At 42.9% G+C, this 18,202-nt stretch overlaps 1 protein-coding gene across 1 annotated transcript; it reads right to left on the bottom strand.

Annotated features, from left to right (window-relative positions):
- Positions 1 to 6,445: 6,445 nt before the first annotated feature.
- Positions 6,446 to 17,122, bottom strand: lrrn1 (leucine rich repeat neuronal 1). The gene is made up of 2 exons (XM_076140871.1): positions 16,775 to 17,122; positions 6,446 to 9,479 (listed from the first exon to the last, which is right to left on the bottom strand). The coding sequence occupies exon 2, from the start codon at positions 9,318 to 9,320 to the stop codon at positions 7,167 to 7,169; it is 2,154 nt and encodes a 717-aa protein (XP_075996986.1). The 5' UTR covers positions 9,321 to 9,479; positions 16,775 to 17,122; the 3' UTR covers positions 6,446 to 7,166.
- Between the last annotated feature and the right edge of the window lie 1,080 nt (positions 17,123 to 18,202).

Raw genomic sequence — 18,202 nt, 5'->3', positions numbered from 1 at the left:
TCCTCGTTCCTTCATTTTTTTAAATTGTATTTGGATTTCATTTTATACGTAAAAGGCTGGATTGTAAGAAAAATATAGAATAAAATAAAATAATATCGATCACACTTTTTTGCCAATACTATGCAGTAAACATAAGTTTTTAATGATATTTCTGCCATAAATGGTTCCCTGATTTATAGTTCAATCTACATTATTAAGAAATCATTGGGAGCCTTATTTGTTTCATTGAACAACTCTGTGATATACACAGAATAAGGAACACTGCTGGAGGCTTACAAATATTTTACAAGATTTAAAAAAAAAATTGGGTAATAAACCATAATTAAAGACTTTATTTGCATTTAATATTTTCCACATCCCATATGAGGTGAGCCCTGAAGAGATTAAAGACTGAAAGAAATTCCACTTGGCTGAATGAAATGATCATATCGCTGCACTCCACGTTTTATTATTCAGTTTCAATTTATTCTCAGGTGAATTGAACGTAATCATAATCGTTACCATGTTTTATCAGACTTAACACAGAGCCTGTAACCCCCAGCAATCAATGTTGCCTTCACAAATGGAGTCAGCCAGGCGTGTTCCCTGGAAAAAGGTTGAATCTCACACGAGGCTCCATTCTCACAATCCAATCAATAGCCTGTGTCTGTTTCCACTTAACCGGCCGTGGTGGAGTGTCTGTTTCAGATGGGCTCTACTAACCGCTGGACACTTTCTCATCAGGACCTCGCGCACTGTGGAGAGTATAACAGCTTCTCACCTCGGCCATCTGTTTGCGTTTAGCTTTGCTCAATAAATATGTTCTCTATCACAGCTGTGATCAAAAGCGTTTTTTCCACCTTGTCCAATCCTGTTGCAGCAACTTTCTCACTTTTATATTGACGTACAACCTGAGCTTCTCCATACAGGGGATGAGTCAATGTCAAGTTGGAATGAGATTCCATTAAATCTTCTTTCTTTCAGTGGCTCTTGTTTACATAGATTCTAACTATAACTTTTCTGAGATGGAGGAATTCATGAAAATGCTGCAGAAGTAATTAGTAGAAGTAACTATTTCAACCACCTCGCTTCTTTGAAAAGTCTGCTAATGTCTTATTGTATTCAGAATTCCATCCAGTTCATGCAAAATGTATCCCCACAAGTCTTTCCCACAAAATCCCTCTCTATCGCATGAATATTTGCCTTTGTAATGGTGTAACAAAGATTTCCAGGGTTGTTGATTCATCCAGACTCACTCCCTTGTATTATAATGATAATGAGGCAGGGGGTATTTGTAAGACAACAGATGTTTAACCTTTGCTGACCCATTTTGCTCGAGGAAAAGTCAGAAGCAGCAAAAGGTCGGGCAAAAATATGTCTATTTCAAAAGTAGAAGTGCATCAATAAATGTGAATGTGGTGTTTTTGTACATGCACACACATGTAGCATGATGAATTGCAGTCAAATGAAAGTTCATACTGTTTTGCTAATCAGGCAAGTTGAATAATGGAGTGAGGTCATCTATGATTCTGTTTTATTCATGTTTCACCTTCTAGACACTATTTGTACTCTTTTGTTTACTGAGGATGCTTCTGTTTTCAGTTTTTTAATGTAGCCTATTGTCCTTTTTTGTCTTACATTATTGCAAAGCCCCTAATGTTCCTGTTTTCATAAGGGCACAGCTGTAACAACGGGAGCTTCATCTAAGAAGATGGGAACCAGTTTCAAAGCCTCTGTGTCAGCAGTGAGATTTAACACACATTCACACGAGTGTGCTGCAGGCAAAACGCAAAGCTTTTTAATTGGGCCCTGAGAGAAAACACAAGTATAAGCCGTCCAACAACTCATTATGCATTTACCAGATGATTAACATTGCTGAAATGCATAATGTCTCCACACTCTCATGCTTCCAACAGTCCTTTTACCACCAGCAAACCTGGTGCATTATGCATACAGTGTAGAGGTAATAACAGCATTTTAATACTCTTAACACCAGAAAATGATTGTCTGTCTAAGTCTTTGTATTCCAAACTGTAAGTCGATTCCTCAAACACTGATTAAGTCACTACATCATTATTTCCAGACATCTTCATTGTAATAAATTGACGTAAGATGAGTGTCTGATCTGAACACATGCAGATTATGTGAGTATGATAATATCCTTAACACTCTATCAAACAAGTTGTAATGTATCTTCAGTGAATGTGATCTGTTGTGTTGGTGTATATGTTTGATTGACCTTCTCTGTCTTAATCACAGCACATACTGTATAGAGGTATAGTGTCCATGTAAAGTGACTGCTAGCTGATACAGCAGCTTAACTGAAATGAAGCGTTGATGCCTCCTGGTATCTGTTGTATAAATGAGGCTGCATCTATTATTCAGTGACCATACCTGGAGAGGATCATTCCCATTCCTATAGAACATATACACCATAAGATGAAGGCATTCTATTCATAAAGTTTGATGTTTACCTTGTCTGGAAATGGTTTAAGTGGACTCCCACCATAAATACACACCTTTCCAAATATTTTGTTATTTGTTATGCTGACTCAAATGTCTGCTGACACCCTGTGCAAACATGCTTCTACAATGACACTCCGAGAGTCCGACACCCCTGTTATTCTTGGATGGATTACTGAATGAGACAATTTGGAATAGTTTGGAATGGTTTGTCCAGAACTATTAGGGTGGAGGTTCATTGCCTCATAATCTGTGTGTGCTGGTATGGTGCTATTTCCACTCGATCACCTCCTGCACAGCGACTGTTGCTGCAAAGCTTTCAAGTATTTTGCAAGTCGTTATATTTGTGCTTGTGTGTGTCAGAGTTGTAGAATAATAAGAGGATGGGCTGACAGGTGCTGTCTCTGCAGGGCAGCAAGCTTCACTCAGTAAGAGGTGTGAAGTCGCACCTACGCTCTCCCTGAAATAATGAAAATAACCAAGGCTGTGCCAGCATGATACCTCTCTATCCCACACTGAGCCGTGGTAACTGTAGGCTGTGCATGTCTCTATGTTGGCTTGGATTAACGATCTCTATGAAACAACTCCCTCTTGAACCCTGCTGGTGATTATATTTTTGCTTAAAAGTGGAGCTCCAAATAGAAAAAGTGAGGCGCCTGCCCACTCTCAGCTTTGAAAGGCTGAGAGCCCTGAGTATTACAAAAACAAGAGAAATAATGCGTTTGCAATTTCAGGCTTTTAGCTGCATGTGTCTTTGCTTTTCTATCTAATACTTTTTATTACTTTTTCACCTGTGTTTAAGAAACTGTAGTATGCAAGGTGAGAATTAGCCTTAAACAAAACTGGCTGACAAACTTCAAGGAGGGAACTGGACCTTAATGAGCAAAATGGCAAAATTCACCCACCATCAAAATCTATTTGTGTCCAAATGTCCCTGCTAATAAAATGTGTCTCTTGACTGGGGAGCAGTATTAATATAGTGACAGTGAAAGCAGCAGGTTAATTAGTTACAAGTACTGGACAAGCATCTGAATTGTTTATTGATTGGCGTCTTGGAGGAAACTCTTTCTGAAGAAACACTCTAATTGGCTATAAACAACAGCCCTGTCTTAACTGTTCAAAACAAACTATGCCTCCTGCAAAGAGTGAGTTTCTAAGTCAATAGAATGTCAAAAAATTAGTAGTAGACATCTGTATGATGTCATGTTTTCCTTTCACTCCCCCTCGCTCTCTCTAGATTACATTCGCTCTCCCCGATCATCTGCAAAGAGACCATCAGGAGTCTTCCGGTCTGTTGATCCCTATCAGACTTCCTAACTTGTCTCGCTTGTCTTTCTGTTCTCAACCTGTAGTCCTTGCTCATAATTACACCACACAGGTTGCCAGCCCATATACATGAATTTCACTTAATGACTAATGTGATTGCAGTATTGCTTTCTCAATGATATCGATGCAATTCAAAGGCTGGCGACTCTAATAAGAATCAGATATTGCTTCCAGCATAAGAGCATTAAAAGCTGGCAGCGCACTCATCCTCTACTAAAATCCTCATCCGCCCGTTTGATTTATCCTTTATTCCGAAACACAAGCGCTCCGTCTTAGGTTCTGGCTCCTCTCCAGCAGAGGTTACATTTTCAAAAAGGACCCGAAAACTCTGAAATGGAGACAAGAAGTCGCCCCAGACTGCTTAACATTCTGACAGAGCAGAGCTGCAGCCAGAAAGCAGCAGTATGAACCCTCGTCCAAACTCCCCACCAGCCTATATGACCGCTGAATGGAACTCGCTGTGTGCTGTGATATGTGGGTATAACAGAAGTGGAGCAGGGAGCAGATAGAACGGATGAATGGATACCGATTTAAATCTGACCCAGAATGGTCGTCACCTCCTTATTATGGTCGTCACCTCCCCCCCCCTCTCGTCAGTGTAAACACGGGGCTCCTCTCCCTCCACACCTTTAAAAGCTTACACAGTGTTTTTGTAGTTTCCCCCACCTGCAGGGGCGTTGACCTTGTCGTTGGTATTTCGAGCTCGGGGGACTTCTCCTCACTTGACTGCCAGCCCCTGCGAGGGGAATGGTTGTCATGGAAACAGGGCCACTGGGATGGGTTATGGTACAGACTCCAACAAGTCCTTTGAAAAAGCTTTCATTGTTAGCTGCGCTGATGAGCAGATTTCTGGGCTGTCAAGGGGCGACCAGTGGAGTCCACATGAAGGCCTGTAGACTCCTTACAGATAAAAGGAGGAGGACAGTGAGACAGTTTTCAACGTGCTGGGTTGTTGCGACATATAGCTGCCTCCATCTATCCATGTCTACTAGTCTTCTTAAAGAGTCTGCGATGCATTCACTGACATTTCTACACAAAGAAATAGTCTGAGCCTTCTTTCGCATATTGAATTGTTCTCTGTGCACCAAACCTGTAGCAGGTAGGAAGAATTACTTTGCCACAATGTTAATATATACAGTATAGTATTTAGTAATTGTGGCCACCATTGCAAACGATCTACATCAGCCCTTAAAAGTTAACTGACAATGAGAAATTAGAGCACAGGGATTTGATATATTCTAGAAAAACATCCCACAAGTGACTATATTTATCATATCCAATTTTAAGAAACATACACAAATACACAAATAATATGCCAAATAATAATAATAATAAACAAATAATAATAATAATATGGGGGCGGCAGTAGCTCAGTCCGCTAGGCCGGACAGCTGGGAACCGGAGGGTCGCCGGTTCAAGTCCCCCGTGTGGACCAAGTAAGCAGACTGGTAGCTAGTGAGTTGCCAGTTTGCCTCCAGAGCACTGCCGAGGTGCACATGAGCAAGGCACCGAACCCCCAACTGCTTCACGGGCTCCGAAAAATGGCTGCCCTGCACCCCCTCTGTAGTGCATGTGTTTGTGTGTGTGATATGTAGGGGGTGCAAGACAAATTTCAATTGTGTGTGATTGCTGTCAGTTGCATGCAAAATGACTTAAATAAACTATCTTATCTTATCTTACATGGTTTCCAAGATATAATTACTCACGCCCTGTATAACAATAAACTTTGCTGATAATCACCGATATATTAAAGCAGCTATTATCCACAAATGCTGATCTCAGAATGCTTAATGAACTGTACATGTTGTTTTCCACACAGAAGAATGTTTTGCTCCGTTTCAGCAATGGTCGAAGAAAGGAGGGACAAAGGAAGAGAACAGCAGATTGAGTGCGTTGTCAGGGAAGACTAAACGGAGGCTCTTTGATTGCACCACAAAGCCCAAAGCTGTCAGTCAACATCAGAAACAACAGAGCCGCTGCTTCCCAGTGGAGATCTACTCCTCTAGACGGTGAACCGGTGAGACTGGGATTCGAGATAGACGTGCAGTTGTGGGCCTCAAAGACAAGTTGACAAATGAGCGGATGTGTGGATGTTTTATGTCAACTTACAGACAAAGATGGAGAAAAGCCATTTATATTGTTATATGAAATCCCACGACACAATGATGCAGAGAGACTATAGGAACATTGTCAGCATCTGGCTGATTACAGTAGTCAAATATTGTCTGTAATAAGTTCCTCTGCTCTAGGTTCCTACCTAACCCAGAGAGGAATGCCTGCCGTCATTCGGATGTGAAATGAAATCTAGAGAACATATCCCTGTCTTTATTCTCAATGACTAAATTCCTTCTTATTGAGGTTATTTTAGAGTACCGTATATACTCCGAGGCATCTTGTGCAGTAATATGGTCTGCTGGGACCAGAATTTAAATTATTCTCTCGTAATTGCTATGCAGAGGCATATCCATGGCAGTATGCATCTTCCATTCTCTCTCCATCAACACCAGGCTGGAATGAATAATAACATACAGTATATCTACCTTATATATGACATAACAGTTCATATATAATAATGACACTTGGTGTTTAAATCACGGTTTAAAAAATATGACGAAAGATTTTATTTTTCTTGCTTCTGAATAAACATGTTTTTGTGTGTGAACACAACAAAACCAGTGATTGTAGACATATTCTAGCAAAATAAAAAAGAAATATTTAAGAAATGTAAAAAGCCATCTATTTACCTAGTATATAACATTCATATCTCTATTGCTGGTTTACAGTGGTTGCTCTGCAAACTGAAATTCTAAAACAAACGTACTGTTTAATAATGTACAAAAAAGTTAATGAACTCATAGCTGATACAACATTACAGAAGAATCGCTAACATTATTCAGTAGACGGTATATCAAGTCTAAATGTACTTTGTCAGCTTATATTAGAGTTGATAGACAAATTTTAGATATATTTCAGTGCACAACAGTAAACAGTAAAACTGTTTTACAAGAGAAAAAACATTGCAGCCTCTAACAGTCCTGCCAGAGAAATGAGTCCAGATAGGCTGGATTTCAGCTCTTCTCGCTGAATCCGTGACAATACTCATGCTGGGTTAATCAAAACAAGTACTAAAAATAAAGCACAGTGACTACTAAGTCCAGGGAGCTACAGAAAGCTGCCATATTTAGTGTCAAAATGGGCGAGAGGTAAAAAGGCAATATGCTAAACTAAAAATCCCAAATGTCGCTTTGTCATGTGCTTCAGTGAGCAAGTCTCAGAGGAGCGAAGAAATCAAATGAAGACAGAAAAATGACTGATTTCACTTTTACACAAAGAAGCAGTTCTATATATTTGTGCTCCTGAAACAAACATGTCTCTGGATTTTCAGTGGGCAGTGACTCTCACCACATGTAATAGCTGCGTGTGGTGTCCACCTGGCTGGCTTTGGTCTCTGAGGATCCTTCTTTCTCCTTCTCGCTGTCGGCCTCCCACAAGTTGATGAGTGGAGGGTACAGCTCGTTCAGTGGGATGGACGAGGTTTTCTGCATGTACTTTTTCAGGGAGTGGTGATAGTTTTTCCTCTTCCACCTCTTTGCGATGTAGACACCCAGACAGGCCAGGCTGAGGACGGCGAACACCGTTCCCGTGACTGCTGCCAGAGCCGTGTTGGTCCCTTGGTCGGATATTTCCACGGCAAAAGCTGCTTGCTTTGTCGTGACATTCACGCAGGAACGCTGTGTTTGCTGGTGGATGTTGGAGACCGAGAGGCAGACTTCATACTCGGTCGCTGGTTGTAAATGTGTAAGGTTGTACTCGTGGATGTCCACGGGCACCCTGGCAGTGTAGGTGATATGCGGGTTATCTATTTTCATGGTAGCAGATGACCACTTCAGGTTAGAGGTCATTACGTTGGAGTTCACTTTCCAGGAGACCAGGATTGAGTGAGATTCAGTTTGTTTGACATAGATCTTCATGAGCTGAGTATTGTCTAAAAGAGTGCCGTTCACCCGTATGGCCGCCACTCGCGTATCTGCACCCTCGGAATTTTGAGCCACACATGTGTATCGACCAGAGTCTTCCACCTGGATATTAGAAATCCGTAGTGTCCCTTCCCTGCTGAGGCTGTACTTGTCAGACAGAGAGTCTATCATCACCTTGTTGCCCATAGGTGTAACCCAATAGATTTCCGGCTCAGGCTGGGACATCGCTCTGCAGTCCAAGTCCACGGTCATGCCGATGTCCAGATTAAGATGACTGGGGAATGTATCATGGGAAATCATGGGCAAGCACAGGTCCACTAAGTTCTTCTGCAGCACCTCCCTCACATGCATACCCTTGACCTCTGTTGGCATGGCGCAAAACATCGAGAGAGGCTCCATGAAGCGGATGGCGGTTTTATTGCCGTTCATCCACTGGATAACGCAGTCACAGCGGAGGGGATTGCTGTGGATGCTGATCTCACGCAGGTTGGGTAGAGATTCCACCGTGGACTGATAGAGGGCATTGAGGGCGTTGTTGTTCAACATGAGACTCTCCAAGGCTGGGACGTCACGAAACGCCTGCCGGTTGACGTAAGAGAACTTGGGGTTGTTCGTGGCCTCCAGCTTTGTGAGCTCGGGGAGGTTATCCAGAGCGTAGCGGTCAATAGAGACCAGCTCTATCATGTTGTTTATTCCAAGCTCCTTCAGTCTTAGCATGTTCTTGAAATCACCTTCCTGAATCTTGTGCACTGGGTTTTTGTTCAAATCCAAGAATTTGAGATTAGGTAGTTTCTGCAGGGCTCTCTGGGGAACTCTGACCAGCTTATTGTCATAGAAGGAGAGGCTCTCCAGATTGTCAAGTCCCACAAAAGCATTTCCAGGGACATCTGTTAAATCCATTCCAGCCAAAACCAGGCTTCTTAGGTTGCCTAGTGGCTTGAAGTTAAAATCCATTATTCCAACAATAGGGTTCTCCCCAATCATGAGGATCTCTAGATTGGGCGTAGGGTCAAACCACCGGCTATTGATGGTCTGGATCTTGTTGGAATTGAGGTGAAGCCTGAGCAGGTTGTGTAGCCCAGAGAGGGCATTGGCAGAGATCGTGCTGATCTGATTGTGGTTGATGTAGAGTTCCTGCAAATTGCTGAGGTCCTGCAGGCAGTAATCTGGCATTTCTGTGATCTGGTTCTCCTCCAGATGAAGCGTGGTGAGCTGGGACATGTTGGACAGGCCCACATCTCGAATGTTGCTGAAGTTGTTCTGTGACAAGTCCAGCTCTGTCAGGTTAAAGAGCTGCTCCAGCTCCTCACTGGTCCTGGCAATGTAGTTGCTCTGGAGGAGGAGAACCTGAGTTTCACTGGAAAGGTTCCCAGGAATGCGTGTGAGGCGCAGGTCATTACAGTCCACAGTGATTGCTTCTCTGTAGGTGGACTGGGGGGTAAACCAGGGTCGGACCTCACACACACACAGCTGGGGACAGTCATTGCTCTGGACAAAGGACAGTACAACAGATGCCAGGATCAGGTTGATGAACACCTGGCCCAGGAGACAGCAGTCTAACCTCCGTCTAGCCATGCTGAGGAGGGGCAGGAGGCAGGGTTGTTGACTTAGGAAGGTGGTTTGTTTCAGTCATCAACCAGACTTTCAGCAAATTCAGATCTTTCTGTCCAGCAAAGAGATCGGGAAGCCAAAGGTTCGGAATTTTAGAGCAAGATCCTGGGCAGCAGAACAAATCTAGAGAAGAAAAACAAAATATACGTGTTATCAAACAGTCAGAAAGGGAAGTTAACTAAAAGGGGGAGTCATAAATACTATTTACACTTTATCAGGGGACAACCTTGTAAAATATCACAAACTGTCCCTCCTTATTCTCTTCTTTCTTTTTTTTGCCCCTTTTTTCATTACTTTCCTTCAGTCCTTCATTATTTCCTTTGGGCCGTCATTCTTTTCTCCTTTGCTCACTTTCTTTCTTCATGTGATTTCAAAAAAAGTTCTCACTTAACAATGCCTCTCTCTTAGTATTTTAGATACCTGAGTACATTTTACTGTGACTGCATGTTCAACTGAGTAAGAGAGTCTCATAAGTCTGAGGGTTATGTGCTACGTCGACGGTTTTGAGAAAATGCAACTTCAGCTCATTACAATGTAGCTTACAAGAAAAAAACATTTCCGAACTACTTAGAAACTGATCAAATTCCGTTGAGGGCTTTCATCTCACCAACAGGCCCATAAGGGCTCCATCATTAGCTTCGCCGAATATCATTAAACACTGTGAGATGTTACTATGTGCCAAGCCTCAAAGAAAGCAAAATAAAGACACAGGTTTTGATTTTTAATGAAGCATCCCAAGCATTCTGAATTTAGGGCAAGCAAAAGTTCCCTGCTGCCTTTTTTGTCTTCCTTTTTCCAGAGTTAAGACCCAGAAACAACCTACATGAGCAAATGAGGGTTTAGTTTGGAGATGCAGCTAAATCAAACATCTCAAAGGAAGCAACAGAGGAAGTTAAACAAGGCCTTGCTTTCTGAAGCATCATCATTTTATGGCAGAAGAGAAAAAAGACCAATTATTGCTTCGTCATTCATATGAGTCAGAATGGTGAGAATCATTTTTTGCATGTTCACAAACCCATATCCAATATTAGAATTAGTTTTTGATTAGGATCTTTCCATACTAACTGAGTGGAGAAACATTAAGCATTAGATCAGACTTGAACTTGAAAGCAAAGCAATTGTTTAGAATATCAATATCACGTTTACCTTTGTATGTTTCTGTACATTTTCCCCTCAACATATTCATATTCCATCTCATATGTAATAAAATGGAAATGGAGAACCTGACAGGAGCTGGTAAATATAAAAACGTGTCAATCTACTTTGGAGAACATGTGAGCACAGAATGCTGTACACTATGTCTTTGACAATAATGCCAAATGAAAATGTGTCAAGTCGCGTCGATCATCTTGACAAATTTGATTTGAATGGTCCATGATTGACATGAGCTCTGCCCCAAATGTGTTCCGTTGTTTGTGGCCTATCAATGGCAAAAACCAACCACACATGTATGTATAATGTTGAGTTAAAGCACTTATATGTTGTGTTGTTGTGTTTTCTATGTAAACTTTTTGTTCTGTACTGCTTTAAATCATAATATTGCCCCAGGATCAATTTGGCTCTGTGAACACTAAACAAAGGCACTGGTGGAGCATCACAGCCCTCTGAAATGTTCTTCCTGTGCGTAACTACATTGTCTTTATTATATCAGACATCCTGAAATGTCCAACTCATTCATTCTGGTCACACACTACCTTACACACATACACATCTGTGAAGTCATATGCACTAAACTTGCTTTATCAACAGGATTACCATACAAACACTTCTTTAACAAGCCTGTACACATGCAGCGTCCTGTACTACGCCATGGAGCAACATTTAAGTGATCCAATTTCCTAATTAGAGTAGTATTTACCAAAGGAGACACTCCACACGGTGTAGAGCAGCATCAGAGCACCACGGTCTTCTCAACCACACTGCTGTGTGGTATAAGAAGATATTGTTTAAGAGGCTTACAAACAAGAGAGCTGACTAATTCGTCTAAAAACTGCCTAGCAACAGGGCAGGCAGGAAAAAAATATATATATGGCGATCCTCCTATAGTGGGGAATCCCTGTGGGACGGGCGGAGCGTGGGTGAAATAAGGGCAATGAAGTGCGTGTGTGTGTGTGTGTGTGTGTGTGTGTGTGTGTGTGTGTGTGTGTGTGTGTGTGTTTGTGGTCACCTAGTACTTCAATTAAAAGCCAACACTCCTAAGAGGGATAACTTATTTATGAGGTTTTTCACCACACACGTTGTTTCTAACGTCCAAAATGTAAACAGGAAATATAAAAACACCATATGTAATGTGGGAGCTACTTAATATCTATTTTTCACTTCTAAAGTGAATGTATTTGAATGAACTATGATGTAATCAAAATTCAAAGACTAAAGCCCAACACTGCAAATGCATGTTATGTGTTTATGTGCACATGTGTTCAAAAAGGAATGTGTGTACTTGAAAACTACAAACATTATAGAGCAGAGACAGTTTCTCAAAAATTGGGTGAAAACTATTTTTAGACACCAGCCATGTTTGCCCATTTATCACAAATGAAGCAAATCTTACATTCGCACCATCTGGCAAATAACAGCTTTTTCTGATCTTTCCTTTACTCCCGTTGAATATTTGATACACAAACATGAGGCTGTTAAATCACTGGATTAAGAAAGTAACTGTTCTGATGGCGCCATGAGCAGTTGAAGACTGCTTAGTTATTGTTGACGGATGGTTAAGACTGTGAGGGACATCTGGAGCCTTGGTCGCTCCTCTGTGATCCCATGTCAGAGTCAGAGGAAACCTTACAACACACAGCAGGAGGGGAGAAGAACACAACACAGCACCAAAGGCAGGAAGGCAGGAAGACAGGAAGACAGGAAACACAGATTTAACCACAGCTATCTTTGAACCTGTGAAGAGGACACGCCTACGGACTTGAACTCCGATGCCGGTCATCATTGATGACTATAGCCAGGAGATGATAGATGTTTTGTGGACATGACAGGTGTTATTTATGGGATTGCTCTCAGCTCAGGTAAGGAATCAAAATTTCTCTCACACAAGCAGGAGCCTTTACTGATCTGAAATATGAATAAGTGTATCATCTTGTAAAAGGTCAAATGTTTGGCATTTGCTCACCTCACAATAGCAGCAAAGAACAGCACTGATTTGGCTCACTGGTGAGTGTTCAATTAACATTTACAAATCAAAGCGATTGTGTGATGATATGAATCGGTGATGATACGAAGCCATTGTGAAGACTAACTTGATTTTGCTCCTGCTGTGTCACAAACCTTTTTACCCAAAAATTGAAGGATCTGCTTTCCTAGCTGAGAGGATCGCGAACATTCACATTCACTGGTGAAGCAGTGATGTCAGCGTGATCAGGCCAGACAGTCAGATGAGGAAAAGTAGTGAAGCAGTTAAGCACGACTGTCCCACACTGACAAGAACCCCCAAGTAGCTCAAATCAAGCAGCCCGCAAAATGACAATTCATTAGTGGGTGCAAATTGTAGATGTGTGATATCCACAATTTGGGGAGCCCATCCTCAAAACTAATAGTCCAGCATGATGGAGGTGACCGGCGTTCTGATGCGCAAATTCAGAAACAAATTGGAAAAACTCAAGAAACAAGGTTTAGTTCAAATCGATCATGAAAATCTAACCAATTCTCTATCAAATTACAGATGAAAGGCACTGCATGAAAGGCACTGCTCAATAGTGAGACTGACCATGGGAACAGTGTGTGCCGCCTCTCCGACACTGACACTATTTGGCAGCCATAAAAATGCTCAATTTGATTTCGGGCCATGAAACGAAACACCTGCCATTCCCATTTAAGAAACGGTCGCTTTTAAAGTTTGTAAATTGACATCCTGGCTTAGCACATTTTCACAGTCATAAAATATGTGACTTCCAAATGACATTACCTAAAAATATCCAAACATCTCTGTACACTGCCAGACTTTTTTCTCATAAAGTGCCAGTTACACGTAAGAAATGTGCTGCTCTAGGTTCTCCTGAAGACACACTGATCCTAGATAATGGTGTTATATACATACTGGTGATCATATTATTCTGACTGCAATATAGGATGTGAGGAAAACAGAACGAAATCTGAAGTCAAGATTAGATTTTTCCTCTTTTGTGGACATTGTGCCTGTGATGAAAACTGTACAGAGGACAATCTAATTTCATTTCCCTGTCCTTTGAGTCCGGAGAGTAATCCTAGCTGAGAGACGGAAGTCAGGCAGAAGAAACTGTTAACAACTAGGACACGCATTAAAGCGCATACCTCTGCCAAGGCTGATGAATCCTTGAAAATGGTGTCGATTTCTGCCAATAATCTGTTTCTTTAAATTGATCCCACACTTCCCAGGGGAAATTTAACTTAATGACTGAGAGCAGAGAGTAACTGTGGTGCATTAACCACCAACGGCTTAGCGGTCTAATGCTTTTGTTAACTCAACCCAGATCCCAGAGTAAACCCACACACACACACACACACACACACACAGGGATTACAGGGACACTTAGGGCCTGGGACAAACATCAGACCTTCATGTTGTGATGCTGAAATAAGTAAAAGCTTATAAAAGGTATCCAGATTAAGACCAGATTGACATATTGATACTGATAGACAATCAATATTTCTACAATTCTTTCATTGAGACTGGTGTATTCATTTGAAGAATATTGTCAATTCCTGGACCAGAATATAAAGAGAGGGGAGCGTAAACACACCAGATACCACCACAGCTCATTTATCTCACCAGTCGCCACAGTTAAAAGGAAACACACTGCAAATCAGACAAATACAGAGAATAATGCTGCACGGTTCTTATTGCCTCTCCCTCACTGTTTAGCCTGAGCATTAGGTGCACTCACACGGTTCCTCCCTTTAATATTGTAATTTTCACTCCCATGGAGGAGTTGAAAGTAAATAAGGGAGAGATTTTTTTATACATTGCATGCAGAGGGTTTATTGCTTTGGTGTAATATAACATTATGGGGAGCTTCCTCTGCCATTAGATGGAAAAAGTGCTTTGTTGTGCTAAGCATCCCATATTACAACACAACTGACACTCACATTTGTTTAAGTTATACTGGGTTGCAAATTGCAGCTGTTGGATTTAATGTGTGTGTGTGTGTGTTTACCAGCAAAAAAAAGGAATTCACATACGAACCCTCACTTGTTTGTTTAATGTGTTGAATGTTTTAACAGTAACTGGATCGCCTCAGGGCTCAGGTGGAATGATTTGCTTGCATTGTAACTCAAAGTCACAACTGGAGCCTTCACTCTCACATTAGTGTCCACCCCAAGTCTTGGTTAAATGGATTTTGGATTGAATTGGTGACAAAAACGAGATTAAGAGCAGCACAGGTAACTAACCAGGTGATTGTTCCCGGCTCCTGTTGTTGGCTAAGAGACAACAACCTCCACAACCAGGTCTCCTCCCTGTCTTTTGTGTCATGATACAATATATCACCTGTGGACAGCTGGACAGCTCTTGAGGACAAACCTTTGTCCCTGAACCTACAGTACACACACACACACACACACAGAGGCCAGGAGTGAACTGAACTGCTGCTTTGCCACTGTTTTCTCTGGAGATAACGCCTTTGCCCATCTTACAGGAATAATAGTAGAGGCTTGTGGCTCAATAACCCAACTCCCACCCTCTTCACCCTTGGGACCTCAATCGCAGGAGGAGGAGGAGGAGGAGGAGGAGGAGGAGGGGTGCGTGGGGGTGAAGCTGTCTACCCTCCAAACCCCTTCGGTCTCCTAACAACCCCTCCCACTGGACACAAACAGAGAGGAGGCAACACATATGCCCTATTAGCATGGCTTTGACAAAGTGTGCGCATGATAGGGATGAAAAGCGTGTGTGTGTGTGTGTGTGTGCGTGCGTGCGTGCGTGCGTGCGTGCGTGCGTGCGTGCGTGTGTGTGTGTGTGTGTGTGTGCGTGTGTGTGTGTGTGTGTGTGTGTGTGTGTGTGTGTGTGTGTGTGTGGAGGGTGGGGGGAGGCAGGGAGAACAAAAAAAAGATATCAGTCACAGGATCAGTGCCACTCTGCTGATCCTGCCCTGTGCTGAAATCCATCCTAACCAGACAATGTCGCAGCAGCAAAGAGGATCAAACTCGCAGGCATGAAGCTTTATGCCAATTCAGGACGCAGACTAGATATCAAGAAACTTTGAGTTGTGTTAAATTTGTTTTTTTTGTTAAAGATTTTGGGGCCACTGTGGCAAATATGTGCAGCAAGGAAAAGACAGATAACATAAATGACTTTAACAGCTTAAAGTAGTCCAGAGTGACAGATGGACAAATGTGCATTTTTGAGGCTTTTGGTCTCAGAACCAACACACCAGCTACCTACCATTTGCACTCTCTCTGCTCATAATGCAACAACTCTACACGTTGTTATATAAAAACTACAACTATATGTGTGTGCAGAATTTAATAGACTTTTCCTTTTTGTCTTACACAGCCAGCACTCACTTTAATGTGACCCAGAGGTCCACAGAGTGAAGATGACTCTCAGCACTTTATGTTTTAAGAGAGACTGGACGCAGGCCAGGGGCAATAAAAAGAAGTCCTGCGGGGAAAAACGGACTACAGGTCAAGCAAAAAGAAAGAAAGAAAGAAAGAAACTCAGACGTATTAGAAAGAAACGCGTTTGGGATTGGAGCTGTGACTGCAGATCTGAGTGATGAAAGTCAGCAGCCTCCGCCACAAAAGCGCAACAGCTGCAGAGACAGAAGCAGCGTTTCTCAATCACAATGGACCCCCTGCTAACCCAACCTCATTCCGGCATCCCTCAAAGGGAAAAAAAGGGCCCCGTCCCCGTTCCGAGAAGACTCAGCGACTTTTTTCCCTCATCTAATAGGAAAAGGAGACATCTGCCCACATACTTTAACATTAATATGCAAAACACACAGACAGCGGCGTTTGCGCACGTCTACGTACTGCGAGAGGCTTCATGCTGCAGCGACGAGATCAAAGTTTGTTATCAAAGGAATAACGTTTGACGCATTCTGGAGGATCGATCCGTAGAGAAATAAACATTTAGCCTCCATACATGTGCGTGTGTGTCGATGATGTAATTGTTACTGATTGCACCATCGCGGAAAGTCACATTACAAAACAAATAAAGTGAGAACATTAGTGTGCATGTGTGGAAGTGGACAATTACAAGTATTTTGGGAATATGCCCTTGAGTGCGTCTGCATCTTCCTCGCCCTTGCAGGCAGAGATGTTGTGAAGAAGAAGAACCCAACGCACAGAGCGGCTGATCCTTCCAATAAAAACATCATAATTCTACGTTTTGCTCTATAACCAAATGGCTTCCGGTTACATCATGTGAATCAATCCTTTATCTAACAGAAAAGCAGGCTGAGGGGAAACTAACAGCTCTCTGTCTTTGCTCTCACCTTGTTGGCATTCCGGTCCGACGTTCCAAAGCGCACAGGTCCGTTATCCACAGAGCTCTGCGCGTCAATGCATCCTAACAAATAAGAGACAACAAAAAATATCGCGGCGTTTTAAGTGAGCGGCGGCGTCATCAGGCGGCGTGGAAACACATATTTCTTCATCCGGCGGCTGGAGCTGATGGGTGTTTATTTGTCGCCTCTGTATCCGAGCAGACGCGACTCCCTGAGCGCCCGTGTGAGACGCATGGCGCTGGTCTGACGGAGAGAGGGAGAGGGGGAGAGAGAGACAGAGAGCGAGAGAGAGAGAGAGAGAGACAGAGAGACGGAGGAGCCCCAACCTGCAAGCCTGCAGCCAGCGGTCTGATGAGGATCCGATCGCCCCCCTCTTCTCCTATAATGAAAACACCTGGCGCGCTGTCCAGACACAGTCAGCTGATTACCCGGCAGGCCATTGGCTCAGAGAGCCTGTCTGTCACTGCGGGCCAAAGCAGAGCAGAGCGGGTTAGAGCAGAGCAGAGCAGAGCAAAGCGCCATCTGCTCCGGGCTTGTTGTGACGAGAACAAAGGCAGGGGGGGGGGGGGGGGGGGGGGGGGGGGGCTGGGATGTGAGTGGTTGGAGGGGTGGGGTGGGGTTGGGTGGGGGTGAGGAACATGGCATTATGGTGGTGGTGGGTCGGGGGGGGTGGCAAGCTCCCCTCTGAGCCTCCACTGTGAGGCTTGCCGGGGGTGTGTGTGTGTTTCCAGCTTGGTGCCACAGTTTGCAGTTTTGGAGGACAAAACATCAGTGTATTGATTTTTGACACTCAGGGGATTCCCCAATTATTTGCTATTTTAGGATTCACATCAGAAACAAAACATCAGGCAGACTATTATGATGATGATGATGATGATTATTATTACTATTGTTGTCATCAGAAGTAGTATTAGCAGTAATAATTTCTTAATTTGACTAAATGCATAAAGCTGCAGTTTAGTTTTTGGCGCCCCCTAGTGAGCCTTGTGTTTTTTTCGTGTCTTTACTTTAACTTTATTGTTGCAAACATCTCACAGTGAGGACTACAGAGACGTGACCTTCGCTCTTCTGCTCATGCTCACCGTGCCTGCAGCTGAAGCCTGTGTGTGTTGTGTTGGTGCATTATGAGGCAACAGGGTTTTAAACTAAAAGCCTCTCGTAAACATTTGTAGTTAAATCAACGTGCACAAACTCTTCCAGTGGCTTCAGTTCTCAGTCTGTAGTGTCAACAACTCATCCTTGTCTCATCATAGAGGTCACTCTACCTAACTTTGCATAATGCCTCCCACCCCCACGGCCCCCCCAAAAAAGCCTCTAAAACCTTTACACACTTGCCAAATAGTGCTCCCCATTACCAATGCACACCTCCCTTCTGAATGAATTGATTGTTTGTCACAAAACTGTAGCTTTTGGGTC

The sequence above is a fragment of the Genypterus blacodes genome, unplaced genomic scaffold (genome assembly GCF_046128005.1).
Source record: "Genypterus blacodes isolate CSIRO-AG114 ecotype Tasmania unplaced genomic scaffold, CSIRO-AGI_Gbla_v1 ptg000017l_1, whole genome shotgun sequence".
NCBI classification, from domain to species: domain Eukaryota; kingdom Metazoa; phylum Chordata; class Actinopteri; order Ophidiiformes; family Ophidiidae; genus Genypterus; species Genypterus blacodes.
The sequence above is the reverse complement of the archived record's forward strand: the minus strand, read 5'-3'. Positions and strand labels throughout refer to the sequence as shown.

Excerpts from the sequence above, each read along its gene's own strand:
- lrrn1 (XM_076140871.1), bottom strand. The coding sequence starts at position 9,320 with ATGGCTAGACGGAGGTTAGACTGCTGTCTCCTGGGCCAGGTGTTCATC.